The sequence below is a fragment of the Nomascus leucogenys genome, chromosome 12 (assembly GCF_006542625.1).
Source record: "Nomascus leucogenys isolate Asia chromosome 12, Asia_NLE_v1, whole genome shotgun sequence".
Classification (NCBI taxonomy): Eukaryota; Metazoa; Chordata; class Mammalia; order Primates; family Hylobatidae; genus Nomascus; species Nomascus leucogenys.
The window spans coordinates 58,923,185-58,948,333 of record NC_044392.1 but is presented as its reverse complement, the minus strand read 5'-3'; the positions used below and the strand labels follow the sequence as shown (position 1 = coordinate 58,948,333).

Genomic DNA, 25,149 nt, shown 5'->3' with positions numbered 1-25,149 from the left:
AGATCACAATATAAATATGTATCAAGTATCCAGTACAGGGCCTGGCACATTGTCAGTGTTCAGCAAATGTAATCTCCTTTTCCCCTTATGCCTCCAAACACGCTGCACATACATATACACACAGGTATACAAATACCTACATGTGTACATCTATGTGACAAAATAATGACACTTGTTTAATAAATAACTATATGAGGTTCTGAGGGCACAAAAGCGTACATGACAGAGTCTGTTCCCACCGAGCTTGGAATCCAGTGGGAGAAATCAAGTCCAACATAATAGGTGTCATCAAAGAAGTATTTCCAGTAGACTACGGGAACAACAGAGGCAGGGCTGGGGTGCAGGGCTAGGTAGGGAGATGATCTGGGAAGGTTCCCCAGAGTCTGGGGCTCATGAAAAGGAAGAAACATATTTTAGGAACATGAAAGAGTATGCAAGATGATAATAAGATGTAAAATTTCATGTTATATTCGGGGAACTCCTGGTCATTGAGAATGGCAGGAACTGCAGTCTCTGGTACAGTGGCAAGAAATGAGACCAGTGAGGTGGGAAAGGGACAGATAGATCCCAAATGTGTCTACAGTATGAAGCTAAGAAGGAAGAACTTTATCATGACAGTGATGGAGTGTCATTGAAAAAGTTTAAGCAGGGGAGTCACATGATCAGATTTTCCTTTTAGAAAGTTCCCACATTAAAATGAATTGGAGGCCGGGCGCAGTGGCTCACACCTGTAATCCTAGCACTTTGGGAGGCCGAGGCGGGCGGATCACCTGACGTTGGGAGTTTGAGACCAGCCTGACCAACATGGAGAAACCCTGTCTGTACTAAAAATACAAAAAATCAGCCAGGCATGGTGGCGCATGCCTGTAATCCCAGCTACTCGGGAGGCTGAGGCAGGAGAATCGCTTGAACCCAGGAGGGGAAGGTTGCGGTGAGCTGAGATCATGCCATTGCACTCCAGCCTGGGCAACAAGAGCAAAACTCTGTCTCAAAATAAATAAATAAATAAAATAAAATAAATGAATTGGAGGGGAGGCCCACAGTACAGTGCAGGTAGTATATGAAATTGTGGAAGCCCAGCTGGGGAAAGATGAAGGCCTGAGCTAAGGCAGTACCCACGACGACTAAGAAAAGAACAGGCATTAGGTATTAGGAGGTGTAATCTTCAGGATTTAGAGGCTGATTCATTGTATATAGAGGGCAAAGGAGCAGAAAAAGAGAATTAAGGATTAACATTTGGATTCTAGCTTAGATGGATAGTGGGGTCATTTACCAAGCAAGGTAATATATGAGAGGGGTTTGGAGGGGAAGATTAGTTCAGTTTTGAATAAGTTGGGCTGGAACTGAGTTCAGAGTACCTGTGAGTTATTGATAAAGATCTGTCCAATAGACATCAAGACTGCCAAATGGGATCTGCACCAGAGTTGTAGAATAGAAGTCATCCATTGGTAGCCAATAATGATGCCCAAGGGTGGCGCTCTGGGATAAACTGCCATTTCTCAGGGAGTGGAGAGCCTGTGAAGGAGACTGAGAGAAGTGATGGAGAGCTGGGAAGGGAATCAGGATTTGCTGGTACCACAGACACTAAAGGCAGAGAGGGCATCAAGAGGGTGAGGAGAGTCGACAGACTCAGCTCTTGCAAAGAGGTTGATTAAGATAACAGTGGGAAAGTATCCATTGGATTTGACATTATGGGACAATTACAGAAACGTTATCAGGGAAGTCAGACTGCAGCAAGTTGAGGGGAGAGTGGGCACATCAATGCAGATTGCTCTTTCAAGAGCTTTGATGTCAAGGGGAAGAGAGAAGACAATAAAATGGCAAAAGTTGTCAAAAAAAAGTGAAAGTGTTTTAGTTTTGCTTTTTTGCTGTTTTGGTTTGAAGATGATGCAGATTTGAGCACATTTATGTTTTAGAGGGGAGAAAGCCAGCAGAAAGAAAAGAAAGAGAGAGAGAAAGGAAGGAAGGTAGGTTAATAGAAGAGTGGATACAACTGACAGTCCAACATCAGAAAGATGAAAGAAAGAAAGAAAGAAAGAAAGAAAGAAAGAGTGAGTAGATACGACTGACAGTCCAACATCTGAAAAAAAGAAAAAGAAAGAAAGAAAAGAAAGAAAGAAAGAGAAAGAAGAAAGAAAGAGAAAGAAGAAAGAAAGAAAGAGAAAGAAGAAAGAAAGAAAGAGAAAGAAAAAGAAAGAAAGAAAGAGGAAGAAAGAAAAGGAAGGAAGGAAGATTAATAGAAGAGTAGATATGACTGTCAGTCCAACATCTCACCATGCATGCACCATCTCCTTCCTGGAATGCTCCTCCATGCCATCTTTCCCTGGTCAACACTCTCATCCTTCACCCAGCAACTTAATGCCACTGCCTCAGAGACTTCCCTTAATCTTTTAGCCCCCACACCTGCAGTTACCTGTTTAACATCTGTCACACTGCTAGACTATACTATAGGCAAAGATGATGAGTGTCTCATTAGTAGCACCAGCACAGTGCCTGGCACATAGGGGATGCTTAAATGTTTACTGAATCACTGTGTAATTGCACTCCTGTTGAGTACCAGGTCTATGTGTTATCAACATCCAGTTCAAACATAATATGCTACCTATGGTCACTTATCAGATGGTTTTCCATGCTCTCTATCTGGCTATCCCAGCTTGGGCTGGTTTTAGGGCCACACAATAGGACTGTAGAGCATGTGGCTCAAGTGAAGGCAGGAAAGTTAAGAGACATTTTCTCGGAGAATGGACCTTGCTTTTTCTTCTCTATCTTATTTCCTTACCAGTGACTAAGCCACGGCAGGGACAACAGCTTCCTCAGTCTTTTTACCTTACCCTTAGACCCTAGACATAAATGTCTTATTCTAGAGAATTGTCTGTGATTAATTGATAGGCCAGGCTATAAGCCTTCCTGGGAACTGGATTATTTATAGTAGTGTGGTACTCGTTACTATTTCCCAGCTTTTATTTGGGTAAAGGTCTATTTAGAGAGTAGATCCTTGGGCCAGATGTGATGGCTCCCATCTGTAATCCCAGCACTTTGGGAGGCTGAGGCGGGAGGATTACTTGAGCCCAGGAGTTTGAGACCCCTGTCTCTACAAAAAATTTAAAAATTAGACACATGGTTGATGCACACCTGTAGTACCTGCTACTCAAAAGGCTGAGATGGGAGGATTGCTTGAGTTTGGAGGTCAAGGCTGCAGTAAGCCATGATCATGCCACTTTGCTCCAGTCTGGATGACAGAGCAAGACACTGTCAAAAAACAAAAACAAAAACAAAAACAAAACAAAAGAGAGAGAGAGATAGAAAGAGAGAGAAAGAGACAGAGAGAAAAAGAAAGAAAGAAGAAAGAAGACAGAAAGAAGAAAGAAGACAGAAAGAAAGAAGGAAGAGAAAGAAAGAAAGAGAAAAGAAAGAAAAAGAAAGAGAAAGAAAAAGAAAGAAAGAAAAAGAGAGAAAGGGAAAGGGGGAGAAGGGAAGGTAAGGAAGTGGATTCTTGAAGGAGCTGTGTGTCTCTACCACACTGAAGTTTTTGGAGATGCCAAGCTACTTACCTGTGCTTCCCAGTGCCTCCAGCAAGGCCTGGCACATGGCATTCAACAAATGCTTAATGAAAGAATGAGCAGGCAAGTCTTCAGTTGGGTTGAAACAGGATGCTGTCAGTGATTCACTTATTCTGGGATGCACTTGTTATCAGGTTACCTTACCCTACTTTTATTTCTTGGCAAGAGCCAACTCCCACATGGCTGCATGTTTAGGGTTGGGTAGTGGGGAAGAGTTGGCAGCCCCCTCTTTATCTCACACCTCTTTTTTTCTGAAGTCAGTGTCTCTGAGGAAATATCAAAAAGGAGTGCTCCTTTTGCTGTGCTTGGCTGTGGGTGGAAGCGCATTCTAAACTAAGCCTCATGATGAAGTGCTCTCATTACATTTTTGGCTTTGTTTTGAAGGCCTTGTACTTTGAGTGTTGGGCACTTACTCAGATTGATTCAAAATGCCAAACTTTAATGGTTTGAATGTCACTAATTCTAATCCAGATGTGGGTGAGAGGCAGATGGTGGGAAATGGTGACTGTGGGATCCAGAGCAAACACTGCCCTCCCAGGAGAGGTGATTTAGCAGCACAGGCACTAACAGTTGCTAGCTGTTGGCCACTTCAGCATGGTAAGGGGCACACCTTGCCATCTTTTGATGGCAGATTGCATTAAGCTGAGCAGCCACTTCCCCACCAAGATAGCCAAGCCCTCTGGCTGTTCCTTCATGCTGAAAAGCAGAGTAGCAGATTTATTTCCACCTCCTGTGTAGTGGCCCCATCTTGCCATCATTACCCCACCGTTCTAGCAACTGTAATACCTGGTACTGTGGACTCTCATCTCACAATTCTCTGCCTCCCATGAGTAGAAAAGGAAGCCAGAGCCTCCTATGTAATCATAGGCTCCAGCCCTGTTCTCTGTCTCTTCTCTTGGGAGAAGGTTTCCTGTGATTTCTTAGCTTTCTCAGCAGCATTCTAGCTAATACTTATTGCTTGCTGACTCCACAAATGCTTTAGGCACTTCATTAGATGCTTTATTATACATTATCTCATCACAGCTCTAGACATTGTTATCCCTATTTGGTTGATGAGGAAACTAATGATTAAGAGAGGATAAGTAACTTATCCAATGTCAATAACAGCACATTGAAGATTGAGGATTTGAACTCAGCTCTCTTTGAAACACAGTAGGTGCTCATTCACTACTCTGCACAAATGCCCACAACCAGTGTTTATAATACCTGGACTCCATGGCTCCATTCACTTGCATCATTGCAGTCTATGCTTCCTTCTAGCCACGGGCCTTCAAATGTACTCAGATAAGACCAGGGGAGAATAACTGTAGTCAAGCGGGATCATTGGAAGAGGGGTCAGATAGGATATGGAGCAGAGGGATGGTAAAGAATTCAAAACCTAACTTTATCATTGCTCACCATTTCAAAAAACAAAACTAAATTTAGGATGAAGGATACAAATGAGATCAGAGAAAATCCAGGCCATGAACCTCTGCTGCTCTTTGCCAGCCCCATTCAGAGCTGCCAGCCTAATGTTCAGTGATGATCTGTACTTTGTGTAGCATGATGGCAGCCATCCCTGGGTTCCCATGTGTGGAATGTACTCATGCAATTGATTCATTCATCAGGCTCCATTGAGACCCTGTGAACAAAGAGTTGAGGAAGATAAAAAGACACACAAGACACAGGCCCTACCCTCAAGGAGCTCACAGTGCAGGAGGTGAGCGAATGTCTAGATTCTTTCTTGACTTCCATCAAAGAGATGTTCTTTAACATGTAAGATTCATCAGCAATGCCAAAAATGGAATTCTTGCAGCAGGAGGTTGGTCAAAATGACTCTAAACCTCTTTTCATCTCTAAGCATCCATAATCCCATGAATCCTGTAGCTTAACCTTTGAAGAAGAAATTGCTTATGTCATTACAATTTTCCAGTAAAAGCACAGCTACTATTAGCATTGAATATTTATTTCAGAACAGCCCTGATTTCAGATATCATGTCATAAATAAATGTAATTGGAAGACTACATTTAGTAATTGGTCTCTTTAAGCATGTGTCTTTCTGCTTCAATAGACTGTTTCCTGAAACCTGTGGTGTTTGCAGTCCTCTGGGCCTTTGCTTTCCTGGCTGTGTGGCCAGGAGCCACTTTGGGGCTGCTTGTGCGTGCTCCGCGTGTGTATCTGCTGATAGTGCTTCCCGGCGGACTGCAGCTGCGGGATGATCATATGCTTCAGCATGCCTTTATATAGTATCTTTTGCCCATGTGGTTGCAGTCAATCCAATTTAATTCAGATCAGCAAAAGTTACGAAGCACATGTGCTAGGCACTGTAGGGGATATAGAAACAAATGGCACTATCAGACATACTCAAGTAACTATAATGAACAAAGGAGACGAGTAAAAGGGAATTAAAGAGGCCTAAACAAAGGGCTGAGCGAGAACGGGATGGAAGAGAAGAACTGTGCCTGCAGCAAGGTAGGAAGAGCTGAGAGAGTAGGAAGTGTGATGGAGCTAGGCCAGAAGGACCTAGAGGCTCAGATGTATGGAGCACGTCAGGTGGTGGCCACAGCCAGAGCAACACAGGAAAGGAGTGGGAGGGAGGGGGCTGGGGAAGGAGGAGACCCACGGGGAGGGCCAGGCTTGGGTCAGCGGGGGAAGGGGCTCCTCATTGTGGGTGCGATTGTTTTATAAGGACAGTGCAGAGTGCAGGGCAGAGTGTGTATGTGTGTGTGAGAAAGAGTGTGTGCCTGTGTGTTGGAGGAGCAGCAGTGGGAATAACTCAGTTAAAAATTCAGGACTGGCAACACTGTTGAGAATGAGGGTTGAATTATAGATATCTTTTCTGAGGAAAGAAGATTAAAGGAGAGGTTTTCTTTTTTGTTTTGTTTTTCATTTTGGCTGTTAGTTTTAAGTAGGTCATTGGAACCTCCAGTGGTCGGAAATTGCAGGGCAAGGGCGTGTTGTGTTAGAAGAGCCTGTTCCAGGAGCTCTCTTCCCCCAGTGCTCTGTCCTGTGCTCCTCATGATTTCAGGGGCCCACTGCTATTTGGCCCCATTATTTTTACATATACTTGCCTATAACAATAAATCCCAGGAGTGTTTGTAATTGACTAGTACAAATAAGTTGGAGATGAATTACTCTCTGTTTCTCCCTTCATTGCAGAGCCCACACTTCCTTCCAGGATCTGCTCCTCGGCCCCTTTACTCTATTTCCTGTTCATCTGCCCCTTCGTCCTGCTCCTGCTTCTGCTCACCTCCCTCCTCTGCTTATACTGGAAGGCCAGGAAATTGTCAACACTGCATTCCAGCACACAGAAAGAAAAGGCTCTCTGGGTGGACTTGAAAGAGGCTGGAGGTGTGACCGCAAATAGGAGGGAAGACGAGGAGGAAGATGAAGGCAACTGAATCCCAAGAGGCACCTGCAGCCAGGAAGGAAAGGTGGGGGCTTTTTAATTGGGCTAACCAGGGTGTGAATGAATCCTGGTTCTGTCCTCAACTATGTCTGCGGCCTTGGGCAAGTTACCTAGGAATCAGAGGGAGCATTCACTGAGTGCTTATTGGTTCTACGCACTGTTAGGTGTTCCTTTGTGTCTTACCTCATCCACCTCTTGCATCCCCCCTTGGAACCAGATAGCATCATTATCCTACATCTCTTGAAGGTTCAGGTCCCTGGGCTGCAAGGAGATAGGAGGCTCCCTCACACAGCCTCTGGAGGGCTAAATGAGATCCTACAGCAATGCCCTGGTGGGGCTTCTCTCTCCCTCTTATGTCACTTGTCACACCTGCTCTAGGTAATCATTTTCCTCCAGATGAGAGGTGTAGGAAAGGGCCTGATGCCAGCAAGGAAAAAGGAATTGGGAACATGCTCTTTGTTTACCTAAAATCTGTCCCCCCAACAAGAATGTAACTTCCTTCAAGGCAGAAATTCAATTTTCTTCTCCCAGCCCACCTACAAAGGCCCACTTAAGAGCAAGCTCTGTGTAATAGGTGCTTAACTAATATAGGTTCTTTGACAAAATGATAAAACATTTGTAACCTGAATTTGGGGCTTTTTGTTTATTGTTTGATAAGACTTTTTATTAAGTAATTGCTGAGCAAAAACTTTTTAAAAACTCATGTAACAGTACTCCAGTCAGCCCAAGGCCTCGTACCCCTGCTTCCCCCTACACCTCCATACCCCCACCAAAAGGTCCATCTGGCTCCTGGTGCTCAGCCAGTGCCTTATTTTCTTTGACCTGACAGCACTGGGTGGTAGGGAAGGTATTGTCTGGAGGAGCGGGGTTGACAGTGCCACCGTTCCCTCATATGCCTGCAGGGCTGGGGTTTAGGGGCAGCAGTAGGTCAAGTCTGGTTCCTCAAGGTCTCCTATTCTCAGTCCCAAAAAGCTGGTGGGGGTGGGGTGTAATGGCTTAAAGCTTTCAACAGCTGTCCCCACTGGGCCTGCAGTCCCCTCATCTTTGTTTCAAAAGCCACTTAGGCCCTATTGTGGCCAGAATTGGAAATCAATCAGTGCCACCTAACAGACTTGAGAAAACACATCTATTTATTATCTATGTGACCAACCGAGTTGCTTTAACACTCGTTAATTTGCATTTCCAAGGAGAGCAATTTAGTTTTAATTATTTGATCAGGTACACACGTCCTCTCCAAACATAATTAGTTCCTTCCTAAGGGGATTATTGGTGGCTATGAGCACTCCTACTATGGACCTACCAGTTCCTTAAACTCATATCACTTCATAGCCTGATTTAAAATACTCCAAATCTTTCCTTAAACATGTCAGCACATTTGTTTCTTGTCACCCAGGTAAGGGGGCATATTTTTACAAACAACAAAGCTGAAATGAAGATTTTTTTTTTTTTTTTTTTTTGAGATGAATTCTCGCTCTGTTGCCCAGGCTGGAGTGGAGTGGCGCCATCTCGGCTCACTGCAACCTCTGCCTCCCGGGTTCATGCCATTCTCCTGCCTCAGCCTCCCGAGTTGCTGAGACTACAGGCGCCCGCCACCATGCCCAGCTAATTTTTTTTTTTATTTTTAGTAGAGACGGGGTTTCACCATGTTAGCCAGGATGGTCTCGATCTCCTGACCTCATGATCCGCCCGCCTCAGCCTCCCAAAGTGCTGGGATTACAGGCGTGAGCCACCACGCCCAGCAGAGGACTCTTAGAAAGTGTGATGACCCCCTGCCCCTAGTTTTTAGAAACCTGTATTTTAATTCAAAGGGAAAGAGAGCAGAAGCAAGCCTGGGCAGAGAATCTTGGATGGACTCTGTCGCAGCCCTCTGCGGGAGCACTCTTCACCCCATCCCTCCTCTCTCCTCACATGGACACCTCCTTCAGCTTCTAGCTCAAACACCTCTTCCCCTTTGAATCCAGCACAGAGATAGCACAGAGGAGATGTAAGCAGACAGGGAGGGTCTCCTGGGAAAGTAGACATTTAACCAACTTGAGCAATCGGCTTGTTTTACAGCTTCCTGCCTTGCTGCCTGTTTCTTCCTAAGCCCCGTGTGGAATGTGGTGACCTAGTCAGCTGGAACCAGCTCCTGACAGACCCCGGCAACTTCCAGATGAACCCGAGTGAACTTCCCTCATTACCATCCTGAAGTCACTACCCCAGAGGGAGCTATAGCTTCATGATCGTAACATGTGACCTATGTGCTGGCAGGATGACTCACTGCAGCTGCGCCACTGGGACCCCTCCCCTATATGCACCGATGCACTCTCTCCCCTCTCCATCACCCCATAAAACCCTCCTGTCACTTTCCTTCAGAGACACTGCTTTGGAGAATATTCCCGGCGCTCTCCTTGCTTGTGACAAGTAAAAAAAAAAAAAAAAAAAAACTCCTTTTGATCAAAACTCATGTTCTTGCGGAGAGTTATTTGTTACTCGCCAGGCAAACAAACCCTGGTTTTTTTCAGGGAACAGAGACCCTCAAATATGAAACTGTTCTGGCCGGAGCACAGCATGGGAAGTATGAGTTCCCAGTGGGTACCTGCTGAATGTCAGGCCCTGTGCTAGGAGCAAGGGGACCTGTGGTGACTCAGACACAGCCCCATCCCCCTGGGATGCTCACCTTGTTTGTCCTGGATGCTCTGCTTTCATTAATGGAACTTAGAGCACCTTTGATAGTCTAAGGAGCTACATGGCACTCTTTGTCCCACAGGCAACTAAAACCCTCCAAAACTAAAACACCCCCACAGTATTTTCTTCCTTTTAAACTTACAGAATAAAATTTGTCCTGATCCAGTTCAGCAGACATTTTATGTGAAACCTCTTCTCTCTCCAATTACACACTTGTTTACTTTTGGTTTTTGAAACTTAGTGGAGAGCTTTACTTTTACTCATTGATTTCAGCTTTTCCATTTCATGCCACCACCTGGTTTTACTTTTGGCTTTTTGTGTTATAAATCCTCCTTGGCAAAAGGACAAGCCTCTGTCTTAGGAGTTGATCAACCAGGGTCTATGGGCCAAATGCAGCCCACCATCTGTTTGTTCTTTAAAATATAATATATTGGAATATGGTCACTCCCATTCGCTTACATACTGTCTGTGGCTGCTTTCACGATAAAAATGGCAAAGTTGTGTAGTTGCCACAGAGACCATAGGACCTACATTGCCTAAAATGTTTATTATTCTGGCCCTTTACAGAAAACATTTGCCAGCCCTGCTGTCCTTTAATGTTCTGTCTCTCTTAGCCATGTATTATGTCCCTGGGAAACTGATTTGACCTCTTATATCTGAATCTCTTTTTGTTTGTTTTTTTTTTTTTTTTTTGAGACGGAGTCTTGCTCTGTCACCCAGGCTGGAGTGCAGTGGCGCGATCTCTGATATCTGAATCTCTTATATATATATCTGATTAATCTAATAAATAATCTTAGGTTTTCAGGATTGGCATCTAGTCCCAGCCATTCTGAAGTTTGACTCCGCTGTACCAGCCTCATGCATAGATGGGAAGCTTATCACCCTGCAACATTTCACACCATCATACTGAGTACCTACTCTGTGCAAGATAAGCTGACACAGGGATGATTAAGGCATGGTTGCTCTGTTAATTATTTTTATTGCATTGAGATGTATAGAAAAAAACGATTTATGGCAGAAGATGAATGTAATGGTATAAAGTCATGTGCCGTAATGATTTCTTACAATCGTACAGGATTTTTTCATTATCTCAGAATTTTACAGCATCTCTATACAAAAGGAATTGTTATTCCTGTCCTACAGGTAAGGAATTAAAGCTCAGAGAGGTTGGGATTTATCCAGGATCACCCAGCCATATGCAGAAGAGTAAAAGCTCAAATTTAGGTCTGCTGACAAGTCCTGGACTCTTTCCACAATAAACACAAAAAATATGCTCAAATCCATTGCTATGGGGGAAAATCTGGATATAATAATAGCCACTCTGAGTGGTTGTTATGGTGATCAAATCAGATACATCAATGAAGATAAGTTTTAAAACCATATCAAGTCATAAATGAATGTCAGCATTAACCCAAGTTTTTCTAGGACTTAACCTGTCCATGTACATAAATAAAATGTAATCAATAGTAATCCAAATTCTACAGGCTTTCCCCCCCAGAATATTTACACAGGGTCTTGGCCATCTACAGTGTCCTTTATATATTTCTGGGGGATTTCCCAAAACTCTGGGAATTTTTTTTTTAAAGAGATGAGGTCTCACTAGATTGCTCGAGCTGGCATTGAGCTCCTGAGCTCAAGTAATCCTTCTGCAAGAGCCTCCCAAGTAGCTTGGACTACAGGTACACACCACCACATCTGGCCCAGATTCTGTGAATTCACATGAGCTCACAAGCAAGTCCATTCCCATGTGGTTCCCTGCAGCTCTGCTGGGCTCTGCAGGCTCCCACTGCAGCTGGCGTGCCGGAGCACATGAGATGCCAAGCTGAGTGGTGTTCAGTGATAAGCAATGAAAAGGGACTCATTCTCTTTCTGTCTTTACATTACACTCTTCTGTAAGGATACAAATTCAAGATTGTTTGCACCCCTGTGTCTCTAAAGATTCTCTTGTGAAAACTGTTCCATTAGCATTTGCCCAGTATGTCCTTTCTCCATAGAGTCCAGACACCAGCAAGTCTGCAGCCAGTCTGGGAGAGACTTCATGCTATTCTCTCCATTTCCCATTGCCCGTTCCCAGCAGCCTCTGCACTAACCTCCTCATCACAGGTCCTCTTTTCCTCCAGCAGGAAGGTTATGCAACTGTGCTGTTGGGGAGCTGTGCCACTTGGCAGACAGAGCCTGAGAAATCTGCATTCCCTGTAGGCTCAGGTGGGACTTCTGCCACACTGGCTATTAATTTTTACTCCTAATAAAGTGCTACAGGCATTTAGAAATCAGAGACAACTTCATAAAGAAGATGTAAGTTGAACTAGGCTTTAAAAATAAGAAAATATTTTGACAGGAGAAGGGTTAAGCAGAGGTCTGGACAGAGGAAGCCCCATGAAAAGTGCAGTGCATACAATAGCTTTGGGTTAAGTGTCAGATCTATGAAGGGAAGCAATGGGAGATAAATCTGGAAAAGTAGAGCAAAGTTCTGGGGTTGGGGAAGGACAGAAGAACAGATCTTGAACATGCATAATATCTTGGACTTCATGTGGTGGACAATAGTGAGCCAGTGAATGTAATGTAGTAGGGAAGGAGAATAGAAAAGCAACAGCATAGATGATAGGTGGGGTTGGAGTGAGGATGGCAGTGGTACGAAGGTGAGGCAGGGAAGCCAGCTGGAAAACCATCTTCACTCTCTTAATTTGTGTAATGGCTATAACACCAATATTGTGAGCATTTTGAGTACAGAAAAAAATTACCAGAAAGTTTCAAGTATCTTATCAAGCTCATAGAGGTAGCTTGTATATGTTTGTTAAACACAATGACACATTATCAGACTCTTCTTGTGTCTAATAAATGTTAGCCTGGTTTTCTACTGATAAGTGTAGAGATAAGACAGTTCCATCCATTTGTTATATTAACTGGCTTTCCATTTTTTAAAATTTATTCTCCTTTACATTTAATTTACTTATTAGAAATTTGGAGTTTCTACCATATTGTCTCTTAATCCAAGGCTCCTTCTGAACCAGCTCTGACTGCCAAATAGAGACGTTTTGAGTTGAAGCATAATTATCACATTAAACCATTTACCGAGACGAGAGACTATATTGGATGAGGACAGTGATTAAGAAGTTTCTATGTTATAAATAACCAGCACAGGAAAATCCAAATTTATTACTCCTATAAGGTCACATTGGCAAGGGCACCGAGAGGGTGTGTGCTTCCATTTTAAATTGGCTTTTCGATAATAGGATTCTTGGTGGACTTATCTCACCCTAGTCCCTTTCTGGGTACCTTGTGCTCCAGCCACACCAAATTACTTGCCAGGTAATGACTCCCCAGGTCTCTACCAAACATGCCCCTGATTTTGTGTCTTTCATTTGGAAAATTTCTCCTTTTTTGTGATCCTGTTCATCCCACTCAATTGACTTCAATGTGTGTTTATTACTAAGGGTGTCCACATAAGATACCAGGGAAAATCAATACTGTTTGGTCTTTCGTTTGCATTTTCTGGGCTGGATCATGTTCATATAGAGAGTTGTGATGCAAACCAAGATCTCAGAAAGCTCCCTAGCCCATCTCATGCCCTTTGGTAATTATAAGATTTTGAGCTCCCATAATCTTATCTTGGGTCCTGTCTCCCAAAACCACACTCTGCTGGGAGGTGTTTCTTGGTGGCCTGATGTGCACACTTGACACACAAATACATTGGAAAGACAAAGTAATATGGAAGCTACCCTATGCCACTGGTGCAAGTTTAAAGCCTGCTACCTTTTGCCTTTTATTATTTACATAGGTACTTCTTCAGTGTGAGGGGTTTTCAACATTTTCCTCATGATAACAGTCATTATTGAGAGGCTCAGGCCAATAAAACAAATATATACTATGACAATAGCAATAAATGTTCTTTGATGACACGCATATGTATATATATGCAGTGAGTTTCTAATCAAAACATATATCAGTAATAGTTATTTGGGTACAATAATACTATAGACCAGGGATCATAAACTTAGATGTTTCAGCATCTAAGGTACGTAAATGAAGAGAAAGTATCAGTCTGGCGAAAATCCTTAGGGAGGGATGAAGATTAGAGCAATTGGAGCATGAATATCTATTGAAAGGCACTTAAGTTCAACATAAGATATAAGACATCGTGCAAGGTAATCAAAACAGTTTTAGGGGTGGAATTATGTTCATTATAATCCCTGCATCACATCCTAAAGCCATCAATAAATGCTAAAACTCTGCCACCAAAATAGCATCTGAAGGTTATGCCTATATCTTAAAATTGTGAGTTATCGGCCTATGGTTTCTTCTAAAAGCTTCATTGTCTTACCATTTTAAATATAGGTCTAAAATACATGTCAAATTGATTTTTATATGAAGTAATTTTTGTATAAAATGTGAGGTAGAATTCTCGTGCACTGCTGATGGGAATGTAAAATGGTGCAGCTGCTGTGGAAAACAGAATGGCACTTCCTCAAAAATTAAAAATCGAATTGCCATATGAGCCAGAAATTTTACTTCTGGGTATATACCCAGAATAATTGAAAGTAGGGGCATGAAGAGATATTTGTATACCCCTGTTCATAGCAGCATTATTCACAAAAGACAAAGGTGGGTGAAAGAAAGCCAGTGTGCATCATTGGATAAATGGATGGATAAAGAAAATATGGTATATGAAAAATAATACAACATTAGTCATCTTTAATAAGAAAATAAATTCTGACACGTTACTGACATGGATGAACCTTGAAGATATTATGCTAAGTGAATGAGCCAGTCACAAAACGACAAATGCTATATGGTTCTACTTATATGAGGTACCTAAACCAGTCCAATTTATAGAGACAGAAACTGGAATAGTTGTTGCTGGGCCTGAGGGAGGGGTGATAGGGAATGATTGTTTAATGAGTTACAGAGCTTTAATTTGGGAAGATGAAAAAACTTCTGGAGCTGGATTGTGGTGATGGCTGCACAGCAATGTGATTGAACTTAATACCACTGAGATGAACACATAAAAATGGTTAAAATGGTAAATTTTATGTTATATATTTTACCACATTATAAAGGTAAGATAAAGATCACGGTTTTCCCTCCCTCCCTTCCTTCCTTTCTTCCGTCCTTCCTTCCTCTTTTCCTCCCTCCGTTGCCCAGGCTGGAGTGTAGTCGGCTGGCTGCAGACTCCCTGCCTCCGGCTCCCGTGATTCTCCTGCCTCCACCTGCGGGCTGCCTGGGATTGCGGGCGCGCGCCACCACCGCTGCCTGGCTTTTTGTCCTTTGGCTGAAGGCGGGGTTTCGCCATGTTGGCCAGGCTGGTCTCCAACTCCTGACCTCCAGTGGTCTGCCCGCCTCGACCTCCCGAGGTGCTGGGACTGCAGACGGAGTCTCGCTCACTCGGTGCTCGGTGTTGCCCGGGCTGGAGTGCGGTGGCGTGGTCTTGGCTCGCTGCAGCCTCTACCTCCCAGCCGCCTGCCTTGGCCTCCCAGGATGCTGGGATTGCAGCCTCTGCCCGCCCGCCGCCCCGTCTGGGAGGTGGGGAACGTCTCTGCCTGGCCGCCCATCATCTGGGATGTGAGGAGCGCCTCTGCCCGTCCGCCCCGTATGGGAGGTGAGGAGGGCCTCTGCCCAGACGCCCCATCTAGGAAGTGAGCGCCTCTGCCTGGCCGCCCTGTCTGGGATGTGAGGAGCGCCTCTGCCCGGCCGCCCCGTATGGGGGGTGAGGAGGGCCTCTGCCCGGATGCCCGATCTGGGAAGTGAGGAGCGCCTCTGCCTGGCCGCCCAGTCTGGGATGTGAGGAGCGCCTGTGCCCGGCCACCCCATCTGGGAAGTGAGGAGCGTCTCTGCCCGGCCGCCCCGTCTGGGAAGTGAGGAGCGCCTCTGCCCGGCCGCCCCGTCTGGGAAGTGAGGAGCGCCTCTGCCCGGCCGCCCTGTCTGGGAGGTCTATCATGGAGGCCAGACGCAATGTGGGGGCTGGACGTGGTGGCTCATGCCTGTAGTCCCAGAACTCTGGGAGGCCGAGGCGGGTTGATCACTTGAGGCCAGGAGTTTGAGACCAGCCTGGCCAACATGGCGAAACATATGAAAAATACAACAGACAAACCAACCAACCAACCCAGCAACAACAAAACAGGTCTACCCTGGAGTCATACTCTAATTTTTTCTATTTTCCTCCCTTTCTGATCCTTTATCCCACTTTTTCTTCCTCTTCCTTCTCCTTCTTCTTTGTCAAATAGAGGATTGAGTTATTATCATTGAAAAAAAAAAAAAAGATCACAGTTTAATTTGCTCCATATGATTATCCCATTGCTCCAGTACCATATTTTTAAAAAAAGCATTCTTTCCCCACTGTATTGGTATCCATAACATAAATTAGGTGAATGTTATGTTTTTATGTATTGTTCAAGAAATCTTTGCCCATCCACAATAGTCTGCAGTAATACATTAAATCACAACCAATCATGATTTAATAACAATTTACTACTGAGCATGATTTCTTACAGGGAATGCAAGGTTGGTTTAATATTTAAAATTCAATCTATGTAAATCACTATATTAACACTTGATCATCTCAACAGATCGAGAAAAAAAGAATTTAATAACATTCAACACTTCTGGTTTTTTTTTTTTTTTTGAAACAGACTCTTGCTCTGTCACCCGTCACCCAGGCTGTAGTGCAGTAGCATGATCTTGGCTCACTGCAACCTTTGCCTCCTGGGTTCCAGAGAGGATTCTTGTGCCTGAGTAGCTGGGATTACAGGTGTGTGTCACCACGCCTGGCTAACATTCATATTTTTAGTAGAGATGGGATTTTGCCATGTTGGCCAGGCTGGTCTCAAACTCCTAGCCTCAAGTGGTCCACCTGTCTTGGCCTCCCAAAGTGTTGGGATTATAGGCATGAGCCACCATGCCCAGCCTTAACACTTATTCTTAATAATATTTCTCAGTAAACTAGTAATAGAGGGGAATTTTCTAAAATTGATAAAGTATATCATACTTAATGGTGGAATATTAAATTATTTCCCCCATAGTTAGCAATAAGATGATAACATCAACTATCACTATGTCTGTTGAATATTATACTGGAGGTCCTAGCCAATGCAGAAAAACAAGACAAATAAGTATAAGGTAAAAGGAATAGAACAGAAGTTAAACTCTTTATTTGCAGGTGACTTGATTATATCTGTAGAAAATCCAAAAGTGTCTCTAAACAAGGTTGCTGAATACATGGGTGAACATGTTGATCAAAAATGAGCAAAAATGCACTAATTTTTGTATATTAAAAATCAAAAATTGAAAAATTAATTTGAAAATTACATTTAATAGAAAATATCAAATGCATTGGAATAAACTTAACAAAACATGTGCAAAAACTCTACATTGAAAATTACAATACTTTGCTGAGATAAAGAAGACCTAAGTAAATAAAGAGAAATTCCATTTTCATGGATTGGAAGGTTCAATATCATTAAGTTGTCAGTTTTCTCCAAGTTGATCTATAGATTTGATGCAGTTGTTATCCATGGGGAGGGAGTGGCAATTTTGCTCCCAGAGGACATCTGGCAATTTATGGAGACATTTTGGCATGTCTTTACAACTTGGGAAGTGCTACTGGCATCCAGTGAGTGAAGACCAGGTCTAGTACTGAACATCCTACAATAAACAGCACAGCGGCTCTCCCCAACAACAAAGAATTGTCTGGCCCCAAATTTCAATAGTGTCAGGTTGAGAAACTGTGGTTTAATGGAATCATAATGCAAATCTCAAGTGTTTTTTAGAAATTGACAAGCTCATTTAGTGTTAAATGGAAATGCAAATTATCTAGAATTGACAAAACAATATTTAAGAATCAAAACTTGTAGGAATTATATTCTCAGAGTCCAGAACATTCTACAAACTATAATAATTAAGACCATGTGGAATAGGTGCACAAGTAAACAAGGAAACTTAAGAAGCAGAATAGAGTTTAGAAATACATATACACAGACACATTTCCATTATAGGTGCTACTATAGTGGGGAAAGGATGGTCTTTCTAATACATGGTGCTAGAGGAACTGGATACTCATATGGGGGGAAACAAACCTTGACATCTACCTCATGTTATAGGATAAGAGAAAAAAATAGAAAAATTGGACATCATTAAAATTAACTTTTTGTTCATTAAAAGACAATATTAAGAAAGTGATGGCTGGACATTGTGGCTCCTGCTTGTAATCCCAGCACTGTGGGAGGCTAAGGTGGGAGGATCACTTGAGCCCAGCGGTTCAAGACAAGCCTGGGTAACATAGTGAGACATCATTTCTACCAAAAAAAATTTAAAAAAATTTAAAAGCCAGGCTTGGTAGTGTGTTCCAGCAGTCCAGCTACTTGGGAGACTGACATGGGAGGATTGCTTGAGCCCAGAAGGTAAAGGCTGCAGTGAGCTGTCATCATGCTACTGCATTCCAGTATGGGTGACAGAGAGAGACTCTGTCTCCAAAAATAGTAATTACTTCACAGACTGGGAGAATGATATTCATAAAACATATCTGACAAATGCTTATATCCAGAATATATACCAAACTTTTATAAATCAATTTTAAAAGATGAGAAGCACATAACTCAATTAAAAAAAATGGCCAAAAGATTTAAATATGGTTTGAAAAAGAAAAAGACTTGAACATGGATCTCAGAATCGCCAATAAGCATATCGTTAGTTCAGGTGCTTTGAGAAGCACATGTCAAGTTTAGACATGAAAGGGATCTACTGGAGGCAATGCCAGTGAAGAAAAAAGGGGATGGAGTAGAAGAGGGGAAAAGCCCTTGAATGTCCTGCAGGTCTGACTTCTGTGAAAGGAAACAGGGAAGGAAGGAGGATTATATAAGAAGAGCTTCAGATTGCACAGCAGTTCTGAGATAATCTGGGTCAAGCTGATAAGGAGTCTCTGAGCAAAGGTTGCTTATTGAAGAAGTACTCCATGAGGCAAACATTGCCCAGCTCTAGTAGCTCTGCCATGCTTAGTCCTTGGCAGGGTGCAGCCCAGGGGAAATGTGGCCTTAGCATAAATATTTGAAGATCTGGATGCTGGAGGTTGTCAATTAGCTATGCTCTTTGCAGCAGGCTCCCTTGAAAGGAGATATGAGTGGTACAGGCTCCATGGCCACAGCATATGAAAGATGTTCAATGTCATTACTCATGAGAAAAATGCAAATTAAAACAGTGAGATAACTTTATTCATATACCAGGATAGAAAATATAAAAGACTGACAATAGCAACACTGGTAAGAATATGGAGCAATTAGAAATCTAATGCATTGCAGGTGGGAGGGCAAATGTATTCAACCATTTTGTAAAATTGTTTGGTAGTTTCTAATAAAGCTAAACATATACCTACTTTATGACCTACAATTCCACTACTAGCATTTTCCCAAGAGAAATAAATGCTTATGTCCACCAAATGACATAAACAAGAACATTCATAGCTTTATTCATCATTGCTAAAAACTAGGAACAATCCCCTTGTTTATCAATAGGTGAATGAATAAATTATAGTTTCTACATATCACAGAATACTACACAGTAATAAAAATGAACAAACTACTGACATACATGACAGCATGAATGAATCTCACAGCATTTGTTGAGTAAAAGAAGACAGACATAAAAAGGTACAAAATTCAAGAACCAGCAAAACTAATCTATGGTGACAGAAGTCAGAATAAGGATTTCACTGGCAGAGCAAGTATTAACTGAGAAGTAGCATGAAGGAACCTTCTGCGGTAATTGAAATGTTCTGTTTTTTTGACCTACGTTGTGGTTTCATGGGTGTATATGTAAAAATTCATTGAGCTGTCTTTTTAATATTTGAGCATTTTTTGTATGCAAATAACTAAATAACATATAACTTGTTAATAATAATACATAACTTTATGTAAATAATGTAAACCTGAGGGTTTTCTTAAAAGCATTTTTCTTTCAAAAAGTAGTTGAGAACCAGACAGATGACCAATATAGACTGAGGAATTTTAATATAGATGGGAAATTGTAAGATTTATGTATTCAACAAGCATTTTTCTGGTACTTAGTATGTGGCAAAACATATGTTAGGAGGTAGGCAGGCAGAAATGACTGATATTGTTTCTTCCTTCAACAAAGAAAGGAGAAAGGAGTTAAGGTTTACTCTATTGAGCAGCCATCACGTGTTATAAGGATTGAATCCTTACAATAATATTGTCAAGAAGCCAAGATTAAACCATTGTATTCATCAGGGTTCTCCAGAGAAACAGAAACAATAGAATATTGTTAGGCTATGTATAGATATATAAGAGGAGATTTATTCTGGGAATTGTCTCACACAATTATGGAGGCCAAGAAGCCCCACGATATGCCATCTGCATGCTGGAGAACCAAGACAGCTGGTGGTGTAATTCAGTCTGTCTGAAGGCCTGAGAACCAGGCGAGCTGATGATGTAACTCCCAGTCTGAGGCAGAAAGTCTGAGAACTGAGTGGGGAGGGGATGTAAGTCCTGGAGCCTGAAGGTCCAAGAGCAAGGAGCTCCAAAGGCAGCAGAAAGAAGATGGATGTCCCAGATCAAGAGCAAAGAGAGAATTTGCCCTTTATCTATCTTTTTGTTCTATTTAGGCCCTCAACAAACTGGAGGATGTCCTCTCCACATCAGTGAGGTATCCTCACTGATATATCCAAAAATAATATTTTACCAGCTATCTGGGCATTCCCTAGCCCAGTCAAATTGACACATAAAGTCAGCCATCATAACCATAAATCAGGAAAAAGCAGTTAAATATCATGATCATTAAGTGGCATTAAAGATCATAATCATTAAGCCCAGATGCTTTGATTCCAAAAGCAATGGTCTTTCTATCACAGTAGCCTCCTCAAGTCATAAAGATTCTATCGTTTCACTATGGGCAAAGATCTGTACACACAAGGTCATGAGAGGACCACTGGGACAGAAAACAATAATACGTGCTTGTGGTGTCACAGAGTCTCTAAGTGCTAGCATGTTCTGAAAGGGGGAGATAAATTTGGACTTCAGGAGCAGGGACCCCTTTGCACTCTTTGCCCTGGTTCTGACAGATTTCCATTCAGCCCAACACATGTTGATCGAATGGCCACTCTGTGCTGCCTTCTGATGCTGTTCAAATAGACATATAAGAGCATGTTTTGTTATGGTCTCCCCTGACTGAAGGCAGATGCTACAAGTTCTTAAGTCTGTCTTTAGGGAATCTTTGTATTGTTTAATCGTCTGTCTGACAGCGGCTATTTGTACCACTCTGCTGGCAGCAGGAAATTGAGGGTTCTTCTGTTCTTAATGCCCAAGATGTGACCAACCCAATAAACGGGTGCTGATGTCAGAAGGGCCTGTATTCTCTAAGCATGGGCCAAATACCTTCTAGCCCTAAAATTGACAGATGGGGCTGCTATGTGGAAAACAAAACAAAACAAACAAAAAACATTGAAGCAAAACATTGAGTGGTGTTACAGAAGTCTAAAGTGGCTGGGCTTAGCTTCAATATCAAATAAAGGTTACTGGCTCAGCCCAACATCAGCTCCTAACACACATAGGTGTCCAAATATTTCCCTTGAAATTCTTTTATTGATTGAGGAAAGGCATTCAGTTAGGATTAAATGTGGATCATTCAAATGCAGTAAACCAGTAGATTTTCCACCTGGCAACAGAAGGCTCAATGGCAACTCCATATTTAACAGTAGTCTTTCCATACAAAAGAAACAGTAAATATATGAGCCCTCATCTATCAATGAGATGAAATTGAAGCCACTAACTACTATCTCTTACATTCCTCTACTTAGATTTTTTTGCTTCTTTTAGATGGCGTGCCAAATGAATACATCCAAAAAATTAATACTCAGGAATGTGTGCTCTGGATTCAGACTGCCTGGGTTCAAGCTCTGACGATGTCACCCACTAGCTGTGTGATCTTTGGTGGTTAATATTGCTTTGCCTCAATTTCCTCATCCATAAAATGGGGATAATACCCATTACTTCACAGAGTTGATTGTGAGGATTAAATGAGATATACATGTGAGGGAGTCAGAACTCATAAATGTTAGGTGTCATCATCATTCTTAACAAGCTAGCCATTCCTGAAGAGGAAACAAGATACTTGCATTTTACTTCTTAATTCTTAGCACACTAGTAGAACAGGATGTGGAAATAGAATGCAAGCATGGGTTTTGCCATGAAATAGGATCATTGCTTGGGTTCTCAGCTCAAAAGGATAATTTAAGGGATAGGTAAGTATAAAGTTTCAGAAGTCAGGATATCAAGGCAGTGTGAACAGAGGAGCATGTGGATAGAATTATCTGAGTGCTTTACAGTTAAATGCAAAGCCAGGGTAGTTTAACCCAAGAGTTCCAAGTAAAGATATATAATATACGGGAATTAATGAGAAATGGCATCACCAGAGACTCCTATTCTGAGGTACATTGTACCTATATTAATTACCTGTTTCAATTTACATGTAGATTTGAGTGCAAATGGCACATTTGGAAAACAACTATTATGGCAGATAGCAAATAATTAGTTGGGGAATCTGTATTAGTCCGCTTGGGTTGCCATAACAAAATACCACCGATGGGGTGGCTGAAATAACAGATACTCATTTTCTCACAGTTCTGTAGGCTGGAAGTCCCAGTCAAAGTGTCAGATGATGTGGATTTTGGTGAGGACTCTCTTTCTGGCTTGTAGACAAGCCACCTTCTCACTGTGTAGTCACACGGCATGGCAAAGAGGGCAAGCTCTCTGGTGTCTTCTTAGAAGGGCACTAATACCATCGTGAAGGGCCCATCCTCATGACCTCATCTAACTCTAATTATCTCCCAAAGGCTCCATCTCCAAATACCATCACACTGGGGGCTGGGACTTCAATATGTGAATTGTGGGAAACATCATTCAGACTATAGCCAAATTGACAGCATAATTAATGAACTGGACTGTGGTTTGTCCTGTACCTATCCAAGGTGTGCACTCTTCATGTCTGTTAACATAGTTCAGATGGAGCAAGTTATCTGAGTGCTACAGGTTTGGTATTTTTTATTGTGCATGTGTACACTTTGGTAGGATTACAACTTAGGAGCAAAACCAGTCAAGTGAACTGAGTAGAATTTCCCCACCTGCCACTTAGCAATGCTCCAGCTCTTCCATCAGAAATAGGCGATCACTGAAGTGTCAGAAATAGTGTCATCATGAAAGAGTGTAAGGATGGAAAGGGATTGCTTAAACATGCATGCGGAGCTCTGGGTGGGAATACAGAAACCCTAGACACCTCCTCCTCCGCAGCTGATCATTAATGCTGTTTCTGTCTGCCCTGAACTGAAGGAGAAATGTGGACGGTTGAGCAGGGAGGATAGTGGGGAAAGCAGGAGAAAAAGAGAAACAAGAGAGAAGAAACAGTGACAATTGGCACATAAGAGCGAGAAGGCAGAAATAAAAGCCAACAAACCACAGAGAAAAAAGAACTGACCAGCCTCTGCCCCACCCAGCTCTGCTCTGAGGCTCACGTGGGTCTCTCTGATCCACTGTGCCAGCAGTGCTCGCAGCTCCCGAAGAAACTGCGGACCCAGAGAAAGAAGAAGGCTGAGTGCTCGCAGGAAGAAACCCTTCAGACACCAGGGGAGGCAGCAAGCCCCATCACACTGAGGCAAGGCCTGTCTCTGTGGTACAGCAGACAGGATAAGTCCTGTCTTACTGTGTGTGGCAACAGGTGTGTGGGCTTCCGCTTAGAGTTAGGTGGAAGTTCAGTCTGAAAGGGGGGGGTGAGAAAGCACTAAAGAGGAACAGAAGAGCTGGGAAGAGCTAGATCTTTTGAAGGGGATGTCTGCATCTGCACCACGTGACAGTGGAGGATGCCTTGGATCTTCATCAAAAGAGGCAACTTCCTCTTCTCCTTGAGAGACACAGCAAATCCCTCACTTACAACTTAGAACCTTCCTAGCCTTCATCCAAATGCATGTAAACCTTGGAACCGCACCAAGAGGGAAAGGAGGCGACAGATTCTATAAGAAGTGAGATGTGACAGTGTTGTGAGGCAAATTGACGCAGGAGATGCTGGTGTGACTGAATGAATCACTAGCCTAGTGTGAGGTGAGGGCCTCTGTTCTGAAGAGCCGCCCCCCCGAGGCCTCTGGGCTGCTTCCTGTGCTGCTCACCAAGAAAATGCCATGCCATGCTAGGTGCAGTGGCTCACACCTGTAATCCCAGCACTTTGGGAGGCCGAGGCAGGCAAATCACCTGAGGTCAGGAGTTCAAGACCAGCCTGGCCAACATAGCGAAACCCCATCTCTACTAAAAATACAAAAATTGACCGGGCGTGGTGGCACACGCTTGTAATCCCAGCTACTCGGGAGGCTGAGGCGGGAGAATCACTTGAACCCGGGAGGCGGAAGTTGCCGTGAGCCGAGATTGTGCCATTGCACTCCAGCCTGGGTGACAGAGCGAGATTCTGTCCCCCAAAAAAAAAAAAAAAAAAAGAAAAAGAAAATGCCATGCCAAGTTAAACTCACTTGCTTTTCTGATGTGCTGCTTTCTGCTAGGCTGGTAAGTCATGGGACAGCTATAGATTCTGCGTGCATGAACTGCAGCAAGGCCTTTGAACAAGAGGAACAACATGGACACTATGTGACTCCATGCTTGAGTGAATGATCATACCCAAGGTGTAAAGACCATGGCAACATGTTTACCTGTAGGAGATCTCTCCAGGTCTTGCTAAAGCACTCTGCCTTGTTGAGCATTTTTATTGGCAACTTGGATGAAGGGAAAGAGAGCAGGCCTGTCAAGTGTTCAGTTGACACAGAATTAGGAGATGGCACTAACTTGTTCCAGTCGACAGGCACAACTTGTTCCAGTCGACAGGAACAAGATTCAAAGAGATCTGGATAACCTAGAATAATGAATCAAAATTAACATGAAATACAGAATCCATAGTTAAGTTTAGGCAATTAGATGCACCAGGTAGGGGAGATGAGCTCATGCATGAAAAATGAAAACAGTGGTTTAGGTTGATTGCACACTTGATATACATTATTAGCATAACATACTTATTTAAAAAACAGAGAAAAAAATTTGGAGTTTTACATTGCATATATAAAATGGTCATATCCAAAATAAAGGAGATAATTATCCCATGGTATTTTTCATATTGAATTCTCTTTGGGATGCATCAAATTAAGCATACATTCATCAAAAAATACTGGCGAAACCCCATCTGTACTAAAAATACAAAAATTAGCCAGGTGTGGTGGCATGTGCCTGTAATTCCAGCTACTCGGGAGGCTGAGGCAGGAGAATTGCTTGAACCCAGGAGGCAGAGGTTGCAGTGAGCTGAGATTGTGCCACTGCACTCCAGCCTGGGCAAAAGAGTGAGACTCTGTCTCAAAAAAGAAAAAACAAAATACTGGTGAGGGGGTGTCAGAGGGAGAAAAGTAATTGATGCAGTTGGACAAGTTTCTCTGGGCAAAGAGAAAGCATGTGAAGTGCAGAGAGGATGAAACAGTCATATTCATATATTTTAAAGTGATGTAAAAA

General features: G+C 42.8%; 1 protein-coding gene and 1 long non-coding RNA gene across 4 annotated transcripts in view; one reads left to right on the top strand and one right to left on the bottom strand.

Annotated features, from left to right (window-relative positions):
* The window catches only part of CD101 (CD101 molecule), a 34,775-nt gene extending 25,211 nt beyond the window's left edge, over positions 1–9,564 (top strand). For 2 of the 3 annotated variants that reach the window (XM_004089974.2, XM_004089973.3), the window contains exons 9-10: positions 6,700–6,974; positions 9,036–9,564. In XM_004089974.2, coding sequence (XP_004090022.2) covers positions 6,700–6,941 — 242 coding nt within the window. In that variant the 3' untranslated portion in view covers positions 6,942–6,974; positions 9,036–9,564. Of the gene's footprint in view, positions 1–6,699; positions 6,975–9,004 lie in introns of all 3 variants that reach the window. The other variant, XM_003268042.4, reaches the window with a different exon arrangement.
* LOC115837516 overlaps positions 1–25,149 on the bottom strand; it is a 35,483-nt gene that overhangs the window by 1,593 nt on the left and 8,741 nt on the right. The window contains exons 2-3 of the long non-coding RNA XR_004032532.1: positions 24,306–24,505; positions 4,959–5,181 (exon numbers count right to left, since the gene is read on the bottom strand). This is a non-coding gene — a long non-coding RNA (uncharacterized LOC115837516). The remainder of the gene's footprint in view (positions 1–4,958; positions 5,182–24,305; positions 24,506–25,149) is intronic.